At 52.4% G+C, this 21,834-nt stretch overlaps 1 protein-coding gene across 2 annotated transcripts in view; it reads left to right on the top strand.

The window, feature by feature from the left end:
• Window positions 1–9,771: 9,771 nt before the first annotated feature.
• FHOD1 (formin homology 2 domain containing 1) overlaps window positions 9,772–21,834 on the top strand; it is a 31,141-nt gene continuing 19,078 nt past the window's right edge. Inside the window, exons 1-5 of one of the 2 annotated variants that reach the window (XM_081962877.1) lie at window positions 9,772–10,413; window positions 13,905–14,011; window positions 14,954–15,018; window positions 20,808–20,875; window positions 20,983–21,088. In XM_081962877.1, the coding sequence (XP_081819003.1) occupies window positions 10,240–10,413; window positions 13,905–14,011; window positions 14,954–15,018; window positions 20,808–20,875; window positions 20,983–21,088 (520 nt within the window). In that variant the 5' untranslated portion in view covers window positions 9,772–10,239. The remainder of the gene's footprint in view (window positions 10,414–13,904; window positions 14,012–14,953; window positions 15,019–20,807; window positions 20,876–20,982; window positions 21,089–21,834) is intronic. The other variant, XM_081962878.1, reaches the window with a different exon arrangement.

The raw sequence follows: 21,834 nt of genomic DNA on the forward strand, positions 1-21,834 counted from the left end.
CCCCTCTTCCACTCCTAACCGAGTGGGTCCACAATTCTTTTAATACTTGCCTGCAGGCGTCTTCTTTCTCAGCCGGCGTAAATTTTATTAACTTGTCCTGATCCTGGTCAGATCCTTGGATCGGTGGTGTCCTCCGGATGCCCAAGAGGGGTCATCAGCCCCCTTCCAGAGAAAGATCTCTGTGGCGCCTGAAGAAGGGTGAGATGGCCTCGATGGGGCACCGGTCGGTCCGTTCCGTCCTCAGCGAAATATCGCTCTAAGTCCTGCCGCGGTCGCCAGAATTGTTGCAGAAAATGACAGGCTTAGACTTCTCAGGATACAGGAAAAGTTTATTTGGCAGCCAGGTTCAGAAAGCTAGCACATAGCTAGCATTGGAAATTCTGAACAATCTTTATTATTGATGCACGCATTCTTATACATTCTCAAAGACAGTGTAACACAGAAACACTTAACTTATTTCTTATTGGTTACCTTGGGGAAAAAGCCCTATAAGGAGATGGGGGTCTTACTTCTCCTTTTGTTACAGGTAAGGGCTACGTGTCATTAACGAACTTTATTTGAACCTTGTGGTTTTGGACTTTTGACATAGGGACTTTTACTGGAACATGTTGTGGTTGAGGGCTGATGACATTTCCCTGTCCCTTTAAGCAAGTTTCCAACTGTCCCTTTTATGCCACGTCTTCATTCTTATATTTTTAATCCATATTTTACTCCACTTTAATAATATTGGCCCTTTACCCAACTCCCCAGATGGCATCTGAGAACTCAACCAAACCTGGATTCAAAACTCAGCCTAGAGGGTTGCCCTTGCCCGGGCCCATGGGAGTCTGGCAACCAATCAGAATACATTTCTTACACAGGAACAGGAAACAGATAGGTGGGGCCGAACAGATTATAAAAATCCCTGCAAGCCCTTCTTCAGTCCTTCTCTTCCCTTCCCTTCTTCTCCACCAACATTGAAGCATGGGATCACCTTTTCTGTTCAGGACTCAAGCCATGTGGTCCTGTCCACCATTAAAACCATCTTTCCAAGCAGCCTCCATGTCTCCAGTGTCTTTTTCCCCACTTGGAGCCGAACCCAGAAGGACATTTCTTCCAACACTTCAAATTCTTCCTGTCCCTCATCAGTATATACAAAACAGCCCTGTTTAGCCTAGGGTTGGGCCACTGGTTTTCCCAAGGGACCACGTAAGAAACTGGGACTGTTGTGGAGCCCCCCCTTCCCGTGTCACCATAGCTGGCTGTTCAGGGACAGATAAAAGGCTGGAGGTGGCCCACGGGACATAAAATGCCCAGGTTTGGTTTATCCTAAGAGCTCATCAGTCTTGGTCCTTAGATCATCTCCCTGTTTTTTCCCTCAGTTCTGAAAATCCCAGAAACTCTTAAGCCACTAAGCAACGTGCTCAGAAGTTGCAAAGTCACACGACCACCTTGATCACCATTTGCCAAATTTCTCCATTGGCTTAGCTTGTTGGAAGCCAGGGGTGAAAGTCCCAAATGACAATCGGGGGGTTGTGGGCCGCTGTGAACTTGTGATTGCAAGCCAACCGCCCAGTCCCTGCATCCTGATCACCTGACTGCAGCAATGTTACAACAGCTGCAACCTCCAGAAATGGTCACGTGTGCCCTTGTTTCATGCTGTGACTTCAAATGGCCACTGAACGAGCACTGAATGAAGCAAGGTCTATCATTACTCTAAGAGAGCTACTTTGGTGCAAGTGGTGATGGACATCTTGATTTTAAAGAATGGACCCAAGATCTGGGTCTGCTATTTAGTTTCCAAAAGTCTTTGTGACACGTTTTTGTGATAAAGGTGATGAGACATTTATGTTGCTATAGGGTTCAGATTGAATTAACAGAACAAATAACACACTAACAGCTCTTCTCGTCTAACCCCCCTGCTTGAGCAGGAGGCCCTCTACTATTTCAGACTGTCCAGTGGCTCTCCAGTCTCTTCTTTAAAACCTCCAGTGATGAAGCACCCACAACTTCTGAATTTCACGGATAGTTTTTACTGTTAGGAAATTTCTCCTTAATTCTAGGTTGTTTCTCTCCTTGATTATTTTCCATCCATTGTCTTGCCTTCTGGTGCTTTGGGAAATAGTTTGACCCCCTCTTTCCTTATAAGGAAGCCCCATAAATATTGGAACACTGCTATCATGTCTTCCCTAGACTTTCTTTTACTAGACTAGACAAATCCAATTCCTGGAGCCATTTTTCATATGTTTTAGCCTTTGTTGTTCATCTTAGTTGCTCTTTTCTGCACTCTTTCCAGAATCTCTGCATCTTTTTTATATTGTGGTGACCAAACCTAAATACAGTATTAAGGCTTTATAATGCAGTACTAATACTTCACATGATTTTGATTCTATCCCTCTGTTAATGCAACCTAGGACTGCGTTGTCTTTGTTTACTGCTGCCGCACACTGCTGGTTAATATAGTATTTAAGTGATTGTCCACTAGGACTCCAAAATCCCTGTCACTGTTATTGCTATTGAGTCACGTTTTACCTATCTGTACCTGTACGTTTGATTTTCCTTGTGTCAACCCTTCCATTGGTAAATGTAGCAAAAGAAACTCCTGGGACATTATTTTACTAAGAGTATAACTTTACTGATAATTTCACATAGGTAAAAGCATAAGTAAAATCCCCTTTATCCCCTGGACCTCCCCACGGTTCATTGTCCAACAATCACTTGTATTCATTTTGTTTTGAGAATATTCAGATTGGTCGGTCACATTGTCCAATTATGAATCGTCCTTTTGTTTAGAGAATAGTTCACTTTTTTGTCGGACACCTGCATCAGTGGCCTTGGTGGGATCTTGGCTCTCACGTCTGTCTCTGAAGCGTCTGCATTCTTTCTCACCCTCTCCTCCTCTCAGTTCTTTGGCAGGTTGAATAGTGATAAGACCCAAATGTTTCAAAAGCAGTTCAACTTTGACATGCCGACCTCCTGGGAAAAAGGGAGATCTGGATCTCAAGCATAGATCAATATCATTATTCATGTTGCTTTAGTTTTCATTCAGCATCTTGGGTGCTGAGCATGGAATCTTCTCACTAACTATCAGTGTTAACATCTTTCACCCATTCTGCTTCTGACATCGAGTACCTAGTAGTCCATTGTACCAGGCATGGCGATTTCCCTTTTTGGCACCTCAAATCTAAAATTCTACTAATTTCATAGTGTCCCTCTCCTGGTGCCCAGATAGAAGATAGCAGGTTCCTTTCAACTGGTCTCAAGTTGGAGCCTTGAACAGACTTCAACAAACTGCAGTGGAAGTCCGGGTGGATTTTCTCTGGTATATTCGGCAATTTTAACTTCACCATGACTGGGTTTATCATGTGTACAGCTGGGAAAGGACCTATGTACTTGGGGCCCAGTTTTTTACAGGATTGTCTTAATTTCAAGTACTTTGCAGATAAATATACTTTATCCCTGATCTTAAACTCACTTGGGGGGGGGGTCTTCCAATCTGCTTGTTTCTTTTGTGACTCCCTAGAGCTTTTGTGATTAGAGCTTTCGACACATTTGCCAGAGTGTTTCTTAGGATAGCCATCCACTCCGTTCATGTTACTGAGAAGGGAGCTCCCTTGGGAATTCAGGCATGGGCACAAAATCCATCCCTGTAGCCACTTTGAATGGGGTAAACCCAGTGCAGCTATTGGCAGCACTGACAGCTGCGATGAACGGAGTTGTTATAGGCTACCTCTGCAAATGGCAAAAGTTCCGCCCAGTTCGTTTGCTGATAGTTCCCATAGCAATGTAAATATTGCTTGACTATTCCGTTGGCTCGTTCAGCTGCCCCATTAGTGCTCAGATAGGACCTTGGACTAATCCCCTGGGAGGAACCGATCAACGTCAAAAACTCCCACCAGAACTTTGCAGTTTTCTCTAGCCAGTGTTGTGAGCAGCCAGCAGAGCTGGCAGCAGATTCGGACAGTGAGGAGGTTGGAAGAGAGCCTCCCAGTGACCAGCCCCACCAGCATTCCCGAAAAGGGCTCTCCTGGGACAAAGCAGGAGGGGCATCCCCAAGAGGCCTTGTGGCACCTGCCATCTTCTGCTTAGTTGATATTTTATGGTAAGAGAAAAAATGATGGAAGAAGCTGCAGAGGGCAAGAGCAGTTGCAGAGGCTGCCAGGCTGTACAGAAAACCCAGGAAGGGCTGAGAGCCGATTCCAGTGGAAATTCAGGATAAACGTCACCCACCTGTGAAGTAGCAGTTCAACCAGGGACTCAGCCAGAGATGTGGTGCGTGCATTTAGCAAAGGCTAAAGAGAAATAGGGACAGAATCCTTTGACTGGATCCTGCACTTCGCAGGCAGGCAGGCAGAGAGGGAATTAGGAAGGGAGGGAGGGAGGGAGGGAGGGAGGGAGGGAAGGAAGGAAGAAGGGAAAAAAGGAAGGAAGGTTGCTGTAGGACTTGAAGGAGTAATAGAAACCGGAAAAAATGCAACATCGGATCAAATACAAAGGAAGCAGGGATGATGCTTTCTGGTTTTGAAGCATTCTGTTTTATGCAGAAACAAATTGGGGCTCACCAAGGCTGGGATGGGCATCAGACGGGGAATCTGTAACAGAGCCCCAGAAACCCCACCCAAGTGGCACTTTCCTCCCTCACGGCTGCACAATGAATGATTGGTTTGGTTGGAAGGCTGCTGATGGAGAAGCCTCTGGGCTCCAGGATGCAAGTCTCCTGGCAGGCCATTGTTGCAATGCCCAGGGCACTTCCGGAAGTGCCATGCTTGGGAAACCAGCCATGATCCAATAGCCCTCCCCCTCCCCCAGATTTCCCAGAAGGACGGACGAGCACTGTGTCGTTTCCTCCTTCGGTTGTGCTGGAAATGTTGACAAGGAATTCTGTGATTATAGTTTGGCTTCCTATGACTTCCTGTGACTTCCTATGGAAACCACACAAATCTGCCCGGGGCTTTCCTCATAAGCTTGGAATCTTTTTTTCCCCAAGGAAAATCAACTCAAATGCAGCTGGCATTTCAGGGGGTGACTCACAGGTCCCAGGAGCAAAGGGAGCAAAGGTGCTCATTCACCAGGCTGAAGACCTGCCGTGCATCGTCCGGCTGCAAATAGATGCCCAGAGCCTCATGCCGGATTGTCCCAAAGAGGAATGCCAGGAGAAGCCCTGGTGAGCACGAGGCTCCTTCTGCCCATGGAGATGCAGCCGGGTCCCATCAGCTTCCAAGCCCTTGAAAATAGGCAAGAAGAGAGGAAAGAAGGACCAAGAACTGCCAGAACCCCCACCAGCTGCAGGCGAGGATTGTTTCATCCCATGTTTTGGGGAAAGTCCTATGAAGGCCAAATTCTAGGCTGCAACTTTTGTTGACATTATTGTAATTATTCATATACTCTCCTCCCTCTCTGGGGAACCGGGCCTAAGGCACCAAAAGGAACCAAAGCTGGGCTCTTCTGCCCCATTCACTCCAGAAGCCAAGCAGCTGTCCCAGGAAACCCCCCAGTCTTCCAGCCAGCCAACCGCCCTTCTTCCCCAGGACTCCCACGGTTGCTCCAGTCCCTTTTCACAGCCAGCACCACGTTTCACACAGCAGTGAATTCCAAAATAGAATTAACATTCTGTTAAAAGCCATCCCTTTATTCAGATTCTTTCGTGTCTCCGTTTCTTTGGTTAATTTGTGTTTCTAGTATTTTGGGAAGGGAAAATAATTTCTCCTTGTCTGCTTCATCCATTCGGTGCATAATTTTGTATATCTCAAATCATATCCCTTCTTATTGACATCCTTTCCACACTAAAAAGCCCTCAATGCCACCTCATTTCCTAAACCAGGGGTGTGGAACTCGAGGCCTGCAGGCCGGATACATCACTCGCCCGGCCATGCCCACGCCCAGTTTAGCAAAGGGGGAAAAGTCGTGATACATCACACGATGACACTGTGACAATGTGAGTTTGACTCTCCTGCCGTAAACTTTTCCAGCCCCTTGACCATTTGACTTGCCTTCCTCTGAATCTTCCCTAGCAATTTTCCATCCTTCTGGAGATGTGATCTCAAATTCCACACAATCATCCACAGGTATAGTTGCATCATTGATTTATACAAGTTCATTATAATGTGGCATTTATACCACTGCCAGACTTCTGGGTGACTCATGGCAGGCTCAAGATAGGGGGTGGGGTTCCTGTTCATGGCCCTTTTTCATTTCTGTGACTTTTGACACCACTGACCTTCTGGAGCAGCTTAGGGGACTGGAGGAAAAGGCATGGAGGCTTGGTGGTGCTCCTTTCTCCAGGCTGCTTCATCAGTGTGTGTGTGTGAGAGAGAGGGGGGGGCAGTGGTGGGATTTAAAAAAATTACTACCAGTTCTGCGGGCGTGGCTTTGTGGGCGTGGCTTTGTTGGCATAGCAGGGGAAGGTTACTGCAAAATCCCCATTCCCTCCTCATCCCACTAACCTGCTTTCCAGCTCCGTTTTCCTGTTCAGCTGGGAACTGGTGGGGGCGGGGCCAGCCTATTTGCCAGTTTGCCCAACAACTTAAAATTTCGGCTACCGGAAATTCTCCAGAATCTGTCAGAACTGGCTGAATACCACCCCTTTGTTTGTTTATTGGATTTATTGGACACTCTGGTGAGGTGTGGGGAGAGAGATGTGTCCTATCAGGGGCAGGTAGGGCAAAAGCACTCCGAGAGTATCAAAGTCCCATCCCTGGGTAGCTCCAAAGGCCAGAACCCAAAGAAGGGAGAGGAGCAGCCAGCTCACGGCCCACAAGTCCCCGCGTCCAAACAGAGTTACTGGCAGTCCGGAGTCCACGTACGTGTCAGTGTCTCCACAGGCACACCCAGTTCCGGCAGGGAGAAAGTTCTTCCTAGCAGAGAGAGGAAGGCCTGTCCCTGCTCTGCCCTGTGAGGCTGGGAGGAGGCTGGCATCCATTCCCCTCGCTTCTGCTGCCTCCTTGTAGAAATAGAGACCTAGGAACCGGCCATCCTTGAGGAAGAGATCATGATGAACTGACTGCCAAATGACAAGACTCCAGGGGTTGACACCATTGCTGCAGAATTACTGAGACCTGCACCACTCACAGTAATGAGAGATCTATGCCAGAAAATCTGGGAAACCAACACGTGGCCACAGGATTGGAAATGCCCAGTGTTTATTCCACTGCCAAAAAAGGGTAAAGATTGCTCCACATATCGCACAATTGCTCTCATCCCTCACACATCAGCAAGGTTCTGCTTAAAATTGTACAATATCTGGCACCAGCTATGGAAAGGGAATTACCAGATGTCCAGGCTGGCTTCTGAAGGGGTCGTGGCACCTGTTACCATATTGCAAATTGTGCTGGTCATGGAAAAATCTTGTGAATATCTAATGATCATTTACATGTGCTTCATTGATTACACGAAAGCCTTCAATTGTGTGGTTTCATGAGATGCTACAGAGAGCCCTGCAAGACCTGGGGCTACAAGCACATCTGGTCAAGTTGGTGCAATCATTGTACACTAGATGGCATGGAAGTGTCCACAGAAGCTCTCTGGCTGTCGTCTCTCTGCCTGTCCAAGTGGAAAAGGTGGCCCCTGAACCCCCTGGAGCTCAGATTCTGCCATGCTACAAGGGGGATCTATCTGCTTCCCGAAAGCCTTCCTCAGGCTGCATCTTCAGGGACTGGGGGCCCTCACACAGCCTCTTTCAGAAGTCCCTCCACTTCCAGCCAGGCAGCAAGATGAGCCCCATGACTGACAGATCCTGTGGGCACCAAAGGGAAGCTGCAGAGGGTCTGGCTCTTGTAACCCCCCAGATCAGATTCCAACTGATGTGGAGCCTTGAAGCCAGAAACACCTTGGAGTCATGCGAGAGCGTGGGAGTCTGCGAGAGCAGCGTCCCTGTGAGGAGGGAAGTGGCTTGTCGTTCTGCTTGGTAGCGACTGGAGTGTCAGGGGAAGATTTTCACCCTGAACTAGATGAGGCTTAGACCGCGGCGTTTCCAAACTGCATTATCTTTAAGGTGCGAAGAAAGGAAATAAAAATTCTGGAGAAACATATTCTAATGAAAAACAAAACTTTTAATACAAAAATAAGAAATAGGAAATAAAACAAATCTAACTAATTATTACATTTTGGCAAGAACAGCTTGTCTCCCAGTTTCCTGGCAGAGGGACAAAGATCAAAAGGGAAGAGAACTCTCTGGAATGTGTGAAGTAATAAACATGTTAAGCATGCGCAGTAAATCATTGTCAGATAAGAACTTTTGACCTGCGCAGTAACTCTTTCAGTAATTATTCAGTTCAAGCTAGCAAACAATTTAATGCAGTGACATGGAGGGTGTGTGTCTCTGAAGAGCACATCTTCTATGCCCCCCCCCCACTTCTACTCCCCAGAGGAGCACCTGGTTTCCTTTGGTGCAACTGAGTCCATCCTGTCCTGCATCTTTCTGGTAGGACTTCACACCCTGCCTGAGTGAGCAACAAATTCGTGTTTTAAATACTTGGTACCTTTTATTTTTATTATTTTATTTTTATCCTATCCTTTATTATTTTTAGAAATAAGGCACTGAATGTACCTAACATTCCCTCGTCCTCCTATTTGGGCTGGCCTGAGAGAGCGATTGGTCCAAAGACAATCAGCCAAGTTTCATGCCCAGGGCTGGACTCCACCTCAGTCTCTGTCCCAACCAACTCGGTTTCCCAGCTGGTCGGACGGGTTGCTAAAACGAAGCAAGGCTGTGGCATGTGCCCTTGAAAGAGCACTGGGCCGCCTGAAATTGTGGAGTCTATCTGGCAAGAACAAAGAATGTTTATTCACAGAGAACATGCACGGTGTGCCAATTGTGCCAATTGTAGGTGCTTAGAGGACTGATAACAGTAACAAAGGATTAGGCATCTTGCAGACCTCAGCTGGAAATTAGGAATATAGATGACTTGGAGCAAATAGAATATGTATTTTAGACAACGGAAACATTCATTAGCCAAGGCTTAGGAATAGGGACGGCTAGAGACCATTAGGTCAATTATTAGATCATCACTGGTTTGTTTTATATAGCCTGCCTTCCACTTTAGTGAAAATATATGAAGCTTTCTTGGTTCTGTTGTTCGAGGTTCCTTGGCATTTTTGGCCAGGAGCCTTTTCTTGGGGCGCTTCAATAGAAAAGCTGCACCTCCTCTCTGGTGTTCATCATTGGTTTTGGCATCAGGTTGAGAGTGAAATTGGGAACCACGGGGTCTTAACCACTAGACCAGGCTGCTTCCTCTGAAGCTGGAGTGATTCTTGTACTGTCTTGGAGAACTTTTAATTTCAAAATATTTAAAAAAATAAAAAATAGCCACCCCTAATTTATTGGGGGGGGGGGCTAATGTGCAGTAGGAGAAAAGGTACAAAACGTGGCCTAAAGGAGGTATCAAAGGCCAAGTGATCGTTTTTTCCTTGTAACTCTTTTTTGCTTCTGCTAAAACGGGCACTTTCTGATGTGGCTTCCAAAAATAAACCACCAGTTGAAGCGGCCCATCTGAGCAGCCGGAAGCCGGTAAACGGACTGATACCCCTTGGCCGAACGGGAGCTCCGTTCTTGGCCTGGGGACGGATCTGGAAGTCCTGCCTCCTCCTCCTCCTCCCATTACTCCGCATTCTGGGCCAGCGCCACCCGCTACCAAGGGGCCGCGTTGGCCGTCCCGGTCCCCGAGGGCGGCTTCGTGTGCGGGGCCGGAGGGGGCGAAGCGGGGCCCCTCCAGGGCCTTGCAGAAAGGAAGCGCGCAGGGCGTCAACGGAGGAGCGGGGCGGGGAGCGTTTCTTGCCCAAGGCGCGGAAAGCCTTTCTCCGCCGGCTCAACACGCTCGCATCCCTCAAGTGCACCGTCCGCCCAGGGAGACGCGCCGGCCGACCCCTGAGCTGCGCAGCCCTCGGCGGCTCCGGCAGAATAAGTGCGGCTGTCTGCCCGGGGCGGCTGCCCAGAGCTTCGCCTTTCCTCCAGGGGGAGCGTCGGCCGGCGCTTCTGAGATCCGGCCGAAGAGCTGCCCTTCTCCCCAGCCCTGCCGGGAAGAGCCCACTCCAACGCGGCTGAGGGGCGGCGAAAGCGCTCCCAGATCGGCGGCCGCTTCTCGCCAGCCGCGCGCCAGGGACACCGGCCCAGGCAGGGGGGAGGGCGGAGGGCGGCCGCTGGGGGTCTCCGCGGGTCCCCGCCCTGGAAGCTCCGCCTCGCCAATCCCAGACCGGCGCCTTTTGCTCCTCCGGCGCAGCCCTGCCCGCCCGGGGAGGACGCGGCAGATCCGCCGCCGCCGCACCATGGCCGAGCCGGGCGCCGTGCAGTGCCGCCTGCAGTTCCTGGAGGACGCGGACCCCTTCTGCTGCGCCGCCTTCCCCGAGCCGCGCCGCCCGCCCACCTCGCCCGTGGCCGAGGCGCTGCCGCTGGCCGCCCAAGTGCCCGCCTTCCTCCGCCTGCTGGGCGCGCCGTTGCGGGTGAGCGCCTCGGGGAGCGGCGGGGGCTGGGGGGGGGAGCCGCCCTGCGTGGGAAGGCGGCCCGGGGTGCCCTCTGGCAGACGCTGCCCGGCGCTTCCGCCGGCCCCGCGCAGCTGCCTCCCGGGGTCCCTAAGCTGAGCGACCCCGAGCGGAGCAGGTCGAGGGAGGCCAGTCGTGGCGCCCCGGCCTGGCTTGGGTAATGCCCGGGCGCCCTCGGCGGGCCTTCGCCCCAAAGGAGCCGCGAAGCCGCCCCCGCCGCCTTCCCTGCAACGGCCCCGGGTTGGCTGGGCGGCTGGGCGGCTGCTATTCTGAGCGGCTCGGGTGACGCGCTCCGATCTTTTGCGCCTGTTGCTAAAAACAGCCGGGAACAAACAGGAAAGGCCTTTTCTGCCGCGGGGCCCCAGAGCGGCTCTTATCTCTGCCCGCTGGCTTTGGGCCGCGGAAGCCGCGGAAGGGCCGGCCGAAGCGCTTCGAAGGGCCGCCTGCCGGCGGAAGAAATGTTGACCCCTTGAGAGGGGGACCGAGCCCCAACAGCCTGCCCGGAGCTTCCGTGAGACGGGGAGAGATTTGGGGAGGCCCCGGGGCAGAGGAGTCCCGGCCAGATGCGGGCTGAGTGGCCGTTTTTCTGGCCTCACCAAACGCACAAGATGGAGCTAAGAATGCAGGCAAGGAAATCCGAGGCATCTCCTAAGGCTGTGCTGCACACCTGTTGGCTGCATTTACTTGTTTTGGGTTTAACCTAAAAGGTTAGCCGACACATAAGAAGACCCTAGCAGGCAGGCTTGGTTAGCCAGTCAGCTGCTCCCAGTTGGGCTGAGCTCCTTGTGGCTACATGGCATCTCTTCATTCAAACTTGAGCCCTTCCATTAATCTTGGATGCTGACCATCTGACTTATTCATTGACATCCCTTCCAACTTTCCTCAATCTTGCCAAGTGTAATTGTTTTTCTCCTAGCCCATCGTCCACTGCTCAACATGTGTGAGCTTTTGCGTGCTTGGCCCTCTGCGAGAGCAGCCAGGGCATTTGATGGAAGACCAACAAACTGCTTGCAGATCCCAGGTTCTTAGTAGCTGCCACAAAATGAATAATAATAAAAAACATGGGAAAAAATGAATAATTTGGAAGCATCTTAGTGCCTTTCTTTTGGTCATTCTTAGTGCCCCATTTTCATAGTTGGGCTTTCAGAAGCAGGTATTATATTGGAAAGATCATTGCTTTAGTCTCAGTTGCATTCAGATACTTCAGTCTTTATTGAAACTTGGACAAAATATTGTATATAATCAAAACTGAACGTATGAATGAAACATCCATGATTCTGCATAGGTTTTTCCCTAAAATTAATCTCTTCTTTATTTTTCTACCACATTTTCTATTCCTTTTTATGCAGGTTGTGTGCCGTTTCCATCTCTCCCATAAACTTAGAGATAATTAAATGCCTGTTGATATTTACCTCTATTTTTAAAAAATATTTTACATTAACTTGACTTGTTCTACTTCCCATTTTTTACTTTCACAAGTCTTATTTCCTTTCTGTCAACTAAGTGGCTTTCAAGTTTTCAGTTTTTAGCTTCCTGACATCTCCAGTTCTGAGTTATTATACAGTAATATATTTATGGTATATGAGACGAGGGGGGGGGGGAGCACCCATTTATGTCCCTTCTTTGTCCTTCTCTTCCGGCTGACCCTGTCTCTAAATTTGATACAGTTAAGCAGGTTTGTTCTCTTAAAGGTCTCCAGAAGAGCAATCGAGGGGTCTGGTTATACCAGCTCATTCCAATGTATTTCACATTCTGCCATGATTTGCACACCAAGTCTTGTGTGTTGTCATTGGGAGACAGATGAATTGTCAGCCCTACCTCAGCTTGCACTTCTCCGTAAACGTTTCCCGAGGCCAGACTTCTCCAGGCTTGTTGACGTAGATCTGTTAGCACTTTAACTGTCTCATCATCACCATTCAGTTCCGTGTGTACTTTATCTGCACCGACAAAACTACTTTATTATATCACTTATTATATCAAAATTTTATATATTCATATCAGAAATACAGACCAGGAAAAACTGAAAAAAAATATTTCTAAATGAATCACATATTTTATCAAATTTATTGGCTGCCCATCTTACCCCAGGGAACTAGAACTAGTTAAAGAAAAATACGGAATGAATGGGAATATTAAAATGCTACACGGCCTCTGAAGTACTTAAAAGCTGGATTACTAAACTGATCAACTAATAAACGTCTGCTGTGCAGGACCCGGATTCTGGGATCTTGCTGGATCTCAGCAGGAGGAAAAGAGGTAACAGTCCAGCCGCTCAGTGGGAAGGTCCTGGGGCTACTTCATGCTTTGCTATCTGGCAGGTGCCTGTTGCCTCCCTCCCTCCCTTCTCTTTCTACAGAGGGGGCAGATTTCAGAGCAATCTTTCCAACTTTTAACTTTGTCTTTTTTGGCTCTTCTGTGTTCACCCTCCAGGATTCGTCCTTTGGTTGTAAATTTCCATTTGATCTCTATTTCCCTTCTTGTCATCGTCCGTCGCCGTCGTCGTCCCGCTTGCCTGTGGAAGTCAGGCTGAGTTGCCCCTTCTTCTTGGTGCCCAGGGTTTTCCACCTGTGACTTCGCTTGTCTGCCATAGGATTTATTCTGAAGACTCTTTTCCTCTTTGGAAGTCTGGGGTTTCCCCTCCTTTTAAGAACACCCCCCCACACACACACTTCCTCAGCTTTTCTTTCACGTAAGGCAGGCAGTGCAAGCTACTCCTTTCATTGCTCGTCCCTCCTAACTGGCCTTCTTCTCCAGATGGGCGACTTGCTGACTCACCTCCTCCCTGTTTGCCTCCTCGATGCCAGGCGGTGCCTGGTGTGGCCCTGACTGAGTGGGCTGCCCTTCCCTTTCCCGATTGGCATGGGATTCGCTTTGCCCCCTTTGGCCTTTTTGTGGCCAGACCAGGAGGTTCTTAGGGGCCACGTAGGCTTTTAGGGCTCCAGTAAGAGCTGGGGGCAGATCCACCCTCTCAGAACCTGCCTGAGCTGGGGGCTTTTCCTGGAGTCTGGAAGGCTGCCTGCAAACTCCCACCTCCCTGCTTGCAGGCCCCGATTCTTTTTTCTTCAGTGCTGGGAAGAAATTCTCCTTCGAATCCTATGGTTGTTTTTCTGAAATGGAGACAAAAGCAGGGGGAAGCCAGACTGGACCTGGGGATCGGGGGGTGGGGGTGGGGGCTGAGGTGCGGGTCTCTGGATCCTGGATCCTCCCTTCTGAGCAGCTCCAGCTGGATGGGCAGGGGGCTCTCACCCACCTTAGAGGACATCTGATGGCCTGGGGTTGGTCCAGCGCCTGAACAGGTGGAGTTGAGGGCAGGATCTGGCCCTGCCTCCCAAAGGAGCCAGGGTTAGGTGGCAACGCAGGCATCTCCTTTCCCGTGCTGGGCAAGGGGCCAGGAGGAATCACAGAGGAGATGCTCTGTGCTGGGCTAATATACAGATGTGCCTCTTTTGCAGCTGGAGGACTGCGCCTTGCAAGTGCTGCCTTCTGGATACTACTTGGACCTAGAACTTTCGCTGCTGGAGCAGAAGGACGATCTGGAAGCATTTTACGAAGACATCAGGTGAATCCCTGCTGGGGCATTTTACCGCCTTTTCCACTTGCAAACTTCCCTCTTGTGCATCTCATGCCAGCACATCTGGCGCTTTTAATCTGCAAGGAGAAGGAAATCTCCATTTGGGGGTGTCAGAAGTTGCGCTCGATGTGTACGAGGCAACCAGGCAGACCCAAACGCGATGCGCTTACCGATCTATGAGGAGGCTCAGTTCATCATGCGTGGTGCCCACGCCTGCCGCTCCTTTCTCCTCCCTGGCCCCAGGTGCCGGCTGCAGGGGAAGGCCTTGCCGGGCAGCCTTCGATTTTTACTTTGGTGGTTTGTTAATTAAAAGTTTAAACTGCTTGTCTTCTTCACAGAGGGACTCTGGGTAATGCACAAATAAAATATTAAAATGTAAAAACAGTGTTTAAAAATTTAAGGCAAGAATAAATTAAGAATCATGTTAAAAATGAATGAAAAGGAGGCAAGGGCTTTTCAATGGGCTAACCAGCCCCACAGCTGTGGGCTCCGCTGGGCTGCAGACCTCAAAGCCACCTTTTCTCTCCTTTCAGGAGGGGGGGGGGCTGCCTCGGGGGGGGGGGGCAGATGGCCGAGACGGCCCTCTTCCTGGACCCTCATCAGTCCAAATCCTTTGGCTGGTGGGGTCTGAACTTTCCTCCTTGACCAGGTGAGATGGACTGATGTGATGAGATGAAGCTGGTTCTATAGGTAGCCTGGCCCCATACCATCTGGGCCCATATAGGCCACAGCCAACACCTTGAATTGGACCCGGAGGCAGACTGGCAGACTGGCACCCGCCCAGCAGAGGAGTCACATGCCATGTTTTCTGGATGCTGCCTTTTGTGTCAGCAGATGGAAGGCCCAACGTGGGGGGGTGGGGGTGTCCTTGAATCAGCCGGGCGTTCTTGGTCCTGACTGGCTTCCTCACTTGGTCTCTTCTTGTTGCAGCAAAGGGAGGCGGCCAATCCTGCTCCTGCGCACGCATCTCTCGGTCCGAGTGCATGCCATCATCGGTGAGTCCCCTCTGGGCTGTGGAAGGGCTGCTCTGGAGGGCTCCCCAGGCCCCCCTGATAAGGCCGGCCGTTGCCCCACCTTTCAGTCCTGCTGGTGACCTCGGTGGAAATGTGCGCCCCGTGACAGCTGCTGTGTGAAAGGCTTGAAATTAACAGGGAAGGAATTGGCAAAAAGTGGTACAGGAAGAGCTCACCTGGGGTGAGGAATGGTGGCATGGGAGGAGAATGGGAGGAGGAAACCACCTGGAGGGCGAGCGAGCGACCAACAGGACTCTACCACAGGGGTGGGGAGATGTGGTGGGTGAGGGAAAAGTAGAGGCAGAGTGGGAAGCAGTGAGAGAGGCAGCGGAATGAAGCTCCCCTCCCTCCCTCCCTCGCTTGGGTTTGGATTCGGATTTCTTCATGGACGATCCAGGAGCCCCCCAAAAGGGCCTCTCTGCACCAGGCAGCCTGCTGCCCTTGGGGGTGATGAGGAGACCAGGCAACCTCGGGGGGTTTGGGCTTCTGGAGCATCAGCTGCAGGAGGAAGAGATTCCTGGCTTGGGAGGAGGTCCAGGAGGCAGACCAGGCTAAGAAGGTTATCTCATTGTGAGGCTCTAAGAGCAGCCTTTTGCAAGTCCGAATGTGGCCCCGCTTCATCTTGGTGTGAATGAGGGAGGGGCCCCAGTTGTCTTCTCAAACTGGTTGCTTGGAGCAGCTGAGGCCCCGTTGGTCTGGCCAGTGCCGGGGGTGGGATCTCCTTCTGCCCGCTGTAGTATGAGACAGAATAATTTCTTGTCCACCTTTCTTCCCGGCTGAACCGAGCAACATTTTAAAAGAGAAGCACCTTATAAAGTGAAGCCGTAGCTGACAATTGAGGCTAGCATAAATGCTTGGAGGATCTACCAGTCAGTGTGCAGATGAGACCCATCTCTGCCCTGGAGATGCGCTGGAGGCCCACTCGGCAGGTTGTAGGCTCTGGACTGGGAGGAATCAGTGTCACTGCAGGGGGGGGCAGGGGGGCTCTGGGTTTCCAGCTCAGGGATCTGCCATCCTTACCTCTGAACAGGTAAGGCAGAGCGCGACCTGAGAGTCCTCCCGGGATGGTGGCTCTCGCTTGAGGAACGGGTGGCAGCCGTGGCCAGGAGGGTTTATGCGCAGCTTTGCCTTGGGCAGCTCAGAGCCATCCTCCCCGTCTCCTCTGACAGCTGGACCGCTGCCTGGTGGGCCTCTGGGTTAGTTCCAGGCCTGGTCATGACCACAGAGCCTTTCTCCACATGCAGCTGCCCTGGGAGGATGGGGTCCCAGGAAGAGAGCTGTTTTTGGGAGGGGCTTCTGTTTGGAAGATCCCTGGGATTAGCATTGCCGGCCTTGAGGTCCTGCTGTGTTAGCAGCTTTAGGGGCTGGATTATGTGAGGGAGCCCCTGGGATGGGCAGGTTGATGATTGGGGTGGCTTTTTCTTCCTCTTAAGTCTGTATTGTTATTCTATGGTTTCACCCATAAATGCTTGATGAAAGGGAAGCTGTCTTCCTGCTGCTTCGGACCCCTTCCAAGTTCAGCTCTTCCTCTTGCTCTGGGTTTGCCCTGCGGTTTCTGTCCTTGAAAAGGGGTGGGGGTCTTCAGACGCAGTGCCGGTGTCAGCAGAGCCACATCCCTGCCCCGCGGAGGGCTCCTATGGGGCAGCTCCTCCGTGCCTCCCTCCAGCCCAGCTGAGGTGCCTTCCTTAGGAGTCAGCCGGTGCAGGCCTGGCCTTCGGCCACATTCTGTTTGGGGGCCTGGACCCACATGGCAACCTCTTAAGTCAATTTCCTAAGAAATTGGAAACTGCTGAGGGTCAGGCGCAGAGCAGCAGAAATGCTGAGGGTCAGCCCCGTATTCCGAGAACGACCCCAGCCCTGCTGGTCCCAGCAGGAGACCGGATGGCCCTGCACAGGGAGGAAAGGAAGCCACACAGGGGGACTTCCTGAGCTGACCCCCACAGTTGGGAGGACTGGCTGAAGCAGCTGGGGGAGACCTTGGGGTCTGCAGTCTGGACTGGGAGGAGCCCCCCCCCAATGCCCCGGAGGGCTTGGTGCCCACTGGCCAGGAAGCACCAAGGCAGCGGCCGCTGGCGGATCTCTCAACGCTGGGCAGCTGGGGCTATTTTTAGCTTATTAGTTGCAGAATGTGTTATCTGGAGCCACATTTGAAGAAGTTAACTAAATAAAGAACGTAAATGGGGAAAATGAATAACCTCCAGGGAAGAAGAGAGGCGGAATGGGCTGCTTCCCCCTACCCAGAGGAGCCATTCTCAGCCCTAGGCCCCCAGGTGGGCCCCCACTCTCACTCTGCACTCAGGGCAGGCTGGTCCCAGAGGGCCAAAGGGAGCAGAGCGGCTGGGCCCCGCACTCCCTGGGGAGCTGCCCCACAGGCAAGCCCTTTCTGTGAGTAATTGTGGATTCGGGACCCAGGTCACTCTGGGAAAAGGGGGCTGCGGGAAGAAGAAGAAAAGTGGGGAGCCCAGTGCAAATGTTGGGGTTTAATGGCAGCAAAACACTGACTTCTTTGCCTTCACATCTTGATAGAAAGAATCTTAGCTCATAAAAGCTTCTGCAATTCTGTGTCTGTGATTGTGTGTGTGTGTGTGTGTGTGTGTGTGATTGTGTGTGTGTGTGTGTGTGTGTGTGTGTGTGCAATTTCTTCAAGACAGTTTATGCTGCCCCTTCCAGACTCCCCTGGAGAGCCACTCTGGAAGGGATGGGTTTGCGTGTTGTGCGAGCATTGGGGGGAACAGCTGGGCTGCTTCTCTTGGGACCTTTGCCCTTAGCTCCTCCTTGCCAGCCTTTTAATTCCTCAGCTTCGAGGTGGGGCTGGGGGGTCCGTGGCTATTGGGGGATCAGGAAAGGGGGTGCGCCAAGGGGCAAAGGGTGGCAGAGGGAGCCCCACAGGCCTTCTGGCTCCTCCTCCCTTCAGTGGCCGGGGGCCCTTCTGGAGAGGCCAAGCCAGGGGGCCCTTGCATGAGCAGGAAAGGGCCCGGCCATTCTTCTTTGGGCAGGAGTCCCTCAAAAGCAGCTCCTTGGGGGCCACAATCAATTCACGCATGGAGTGCGGGCACTGCTCCAGGGAGAGGAAATCCACTCGGTGACCCCTTTTGGGACCCTTCAGCTGTGCTGTACCCCCTATGTCCTTTGGGGTCTGCCTCAGGTGAACGGAGCGAAGCTGTCTGCCTGTCGAGGGATCTCCTGCAGAGCTGCCCCACCAGCTTTTAGGGGGCGAGGCGAACCTTGAGGGGGTGCTGCCCTTCCTCCATCCCACATCTTGGCCTCTCCTGCACCTGGAAGGGCTTCACCTGGGCTGCTGTGCTTGTGCAAGGCCAGGACTCGACTGCTGAGGCCAGGGGACAGGCAGGTGCTTTTCCTGCTCAAAGGGGACCGCGCATCTCCTCAGATCCCACTGGGTGGGTGACAACACAAGATTGTGAGGATCAAAGCAGGGCTGGCATTTGAGCTATTTTCTGCTCGTCTTTTGCACCCCAGTTTGGCTCTTGAGTTTCCGGGAGATAAATGGTCCCATGACGGACCTCTCCTCGCCCGGCAGGGAAAAGGGAGTTACAGCGTCTCCCCCCCCTCCCCCTGCCGAGAAGGAGCATCCGGGTTGTTTGTGCTGAGTCATCTCCTGTTTGGGTTACTGCAACATGCCGGAGGTGGAGTTGCCCTTGGAGGCCACCCTGAAGCTGCAGCCGGCCCAGTGGCAGCACCCCGTCCTCCCTCACCCAGGACCCCTCCTGCCGCCTGAGCTCCACCAATCCCCAGTTGCTCTCCAGGCTGCTCCTCAAGATTTGAAGCCCCACCTGGCCTGCAGCAGACTGTTGCCTCTCCCTCAGGGTACCCACCTTCCCCCCCACCCCAGCTGGGTGAGCTCCAGGCCCCCTCCCATAAATGTTGCCCCCCAGGCCCCTGACATCCTGTGACCAGCTGAGCCCTTTGGAGCAGCCTGTCGCTGCAGATTGAGCCCCCCCCAGCCCTCCAGGGGGCTGCGAAGACCCAACTCTTCCCCCCCATAGTGGGCCAGGAGGGTCTTGAGCTGCAGGGGGTGCTGTTTGGTCTGGCACCTGAGTGGGGAAGGGTTGGCTTTAACTTGCGTTTTGTGTATTACTGTGAGCAGTCTAGAGCCTTGTATGAGGTAGGCAGGTTCTGTGATTTGTTGAGGAAGCCTTAAGAATTGGTTTGTATCAGTGGTGAAATTCAAATTTTTATACTACCGGTTGTGTGGGCATGGCAGGGGAAGGATATCACAAAATCCCCATTCCCTCCCCACTCTGGAGCCAGCCAGAGGTGGCATTTGCCGGTTCTCCGAACTACTCAAACTTTCCGCTACCGGTTCTTCAGAACCTGCTGGATTTCATCCTGGTTTTTTAATGGATCTCGTTGGTTGGGATGCCAAGCCTAAGTGCCTCCTTTCAGGGCTCCAAGTAACACCCGTAAGGAACGAAGACTCCGAGGTTTGAGTTTCCTCAAAGTTCCATTTTATTAGAGATTTCATATTGGCACATCTGGGAAAACCCGAATCTGAAAGCTTCCAGGTTTTCCCACCCAGTTGAAAGTTCAAGACTTTCCTGCCACCCAACACCCACATGTTCATCACATGGTCCAATTCTTCATTGCCACAAAGAAAGATTCCTCCCATCCACATCCGCCCAGGTGCAGGGATAAAGCGACCTTGACGTTCTGTGAAAGAATGACGTTCTGTGAAAGAATGTTGCTACACGTCACCCATACTCTGCATATTCCCCCCTCCCATTTTCCCACAGTAGAAAGTGTGGCAGGCCTGAAATCCCAAAAGTAAAGGATGGCTTCTAGATCTGACTACCGCTCCAAGTAATGGGGTTTGGGGGTGGGGAGGGGTTGGTTCAGAACAATACCAGGCAGGTCACCCAGAAGTCCTTCCCGCCTGGGGCGAGAGCAGCTGGGCCTGAGGGGCTGTTTCGTCCCCTCCCACTGTAACTGCTTGCCCTAAGCCCTCCAGTGGTTCTGCTGCCCCCTAATTCTGGGGCAGTGGGGGATCCCGGGCCCATCATGCTTCACCCACGATCTCAGCATAACAGACCCCAGGCACTAATGCCCCCTCATGCAGCTGCACTCCATGGCCATGGTCGTGTCCTGGGGTTACGGGGTCCCCGTTTACAATCTCCCCAGGAGGCTTCCGGCAAGGCGGAGCCAGTGAGGGCGGCTGGATCATAAAATGGGGTGCACATTCTGGGCCCAGTTGTGGTCGCAAGTCAAAGGCTCCCTCTGCCTTTTAAAGAAAAAATTGTGGCTTTGGGCAGATCATTGCAAGGGCTTCTGTTCAAGGAAGTGGCCAAATCCCTCTTTCATGACCTCCTTGAGCCACGTTACCCCCAAGGAAGAACAGTGGGGGCCCTTTTCCACCAGCCCTGAAGGAGCAGCTTCCAAAACCTCCAGACGCAAAGAATGAAACCTGGGTCTTGGCTGGCTTGTCTTGGGGTAGAAACCGAGGCTCCCAAGTCTCCAGAACGGCCGAGGGCACCAAAGGGAATTGTGCTGGCTGGGTCTCTGTTAGCCTAAAGTCAGCTCTAGCTTTTGCCCCAGGTCTCCTTGTAGTTCCAAGGGGGGAAGCAGCTGAAGACCAGCGGGCTCTCCTGCTGGAGGAAATGCTGACTCTTCAGAGGAAGGGCCTGAAAAGCCTCCCCAAGACTCCCTCCCCCCCAGCCCCCCTGGCCAGGGATCCCTGGGATTCTCTCTGTGTGTGTGTGTGTGTGTGTGTGTGAGGTGAGCCCCATTCCAGAGGCTGAGCCCTTTCTCTTCTCCAGAGAAGCTCTACTGTTCCAAGGGTCCGGAGCTGAGGCGTTCCCTCTTCTCCCTCAAGCAGCTTTTCCAGGTGAGCATCCCTGCCCGGCTGGGGCCTTGGCGGGAGATGCCAAGGGACGGAGGGAGGGCTTCTGGGGGCCTCAGGGGAATCTCTCAGGCTCCTCATATTGGCTGCAGGATGACAAGGACCTGGTGCCCGAGTTTGTCAACTCCGAAGGGCTGACGTGTCTCGTCTCAGTGGGAGCTGAAGCTGACCAGAACTACCAGAACTACATCTTGCGGGGTGAGTCCGACTGAGCAGCTGAACTGGTCCAGGGTGGGTGGGTGAGTGGGTGGGGGGCAGGCCAGGGAGGAGAGGGAGTGCTGCCTTACATGGGCTGGGCATCCTTCGCTCCTCTTTCTACCTCCCTGCCTCCCATGGATACGGGCTACAGTTCTCTTCCAGCAATGTCTCTTGGTTGCCCCTGGTGGAGAACTGAGTGAACAACAGGCCATTCGAGAGTTCGGGGTGGGGGGGAAGAGCCTCAATCCAGTGGGGAGGACCCCCTGCTATTTCTGCCTCCCGTTCTGAGAAAGGCTGCTGGCTCTTTGCCGCTTTCAGTGTTTCCTCGGCATGTGCCCCCTCCTGCTCCCCCCCACACCCTCTTTTGGGTGCAGTAACAAAGCAGGAAGAGCCAAAGTAGACTCTAGGTGCCTGATTGAGCAGTGGGGGGAGGGGGCTGTCCAATCCCCCCTCCCGTGGTCCCAAGTGTGGGATGCTCCATCTTGCCCCAGGGGCTCCTCTGCGCTTCCCTGCAAGCATCCGTGGTGGCTTCCTTGGTCGTACCCCGCCAAGCTATGCCTTTGCAGAAGACGGGGCTCCACTCCATGGCCAGTGAGGGCCCCCTCCCAGAACCAAAGGCCCCGAGGCTTTCACCTTTGCTTTGGAAACTAGCCCTTTTTTCACTTGGATGAACCTGTCCGATTTGGGGGGGGCGGGGATAAGGAGGCTGCGTGTTCTGCAGAAGTTCCCCCCCCCCCCAGCAGTTG

Source organism: Natrix helvetica (genome assembly GCF_964273705.1).
Source record: "Natrix helvetica genome assembly, chromosome: 10".
Classification (NCBI taxonomy): domain Eukaryota; kingdom Metazoa; phylum Chordata; class Lepidosauria; order Squamata; family Natricidae; genus Natrix; species Natrix helvetica.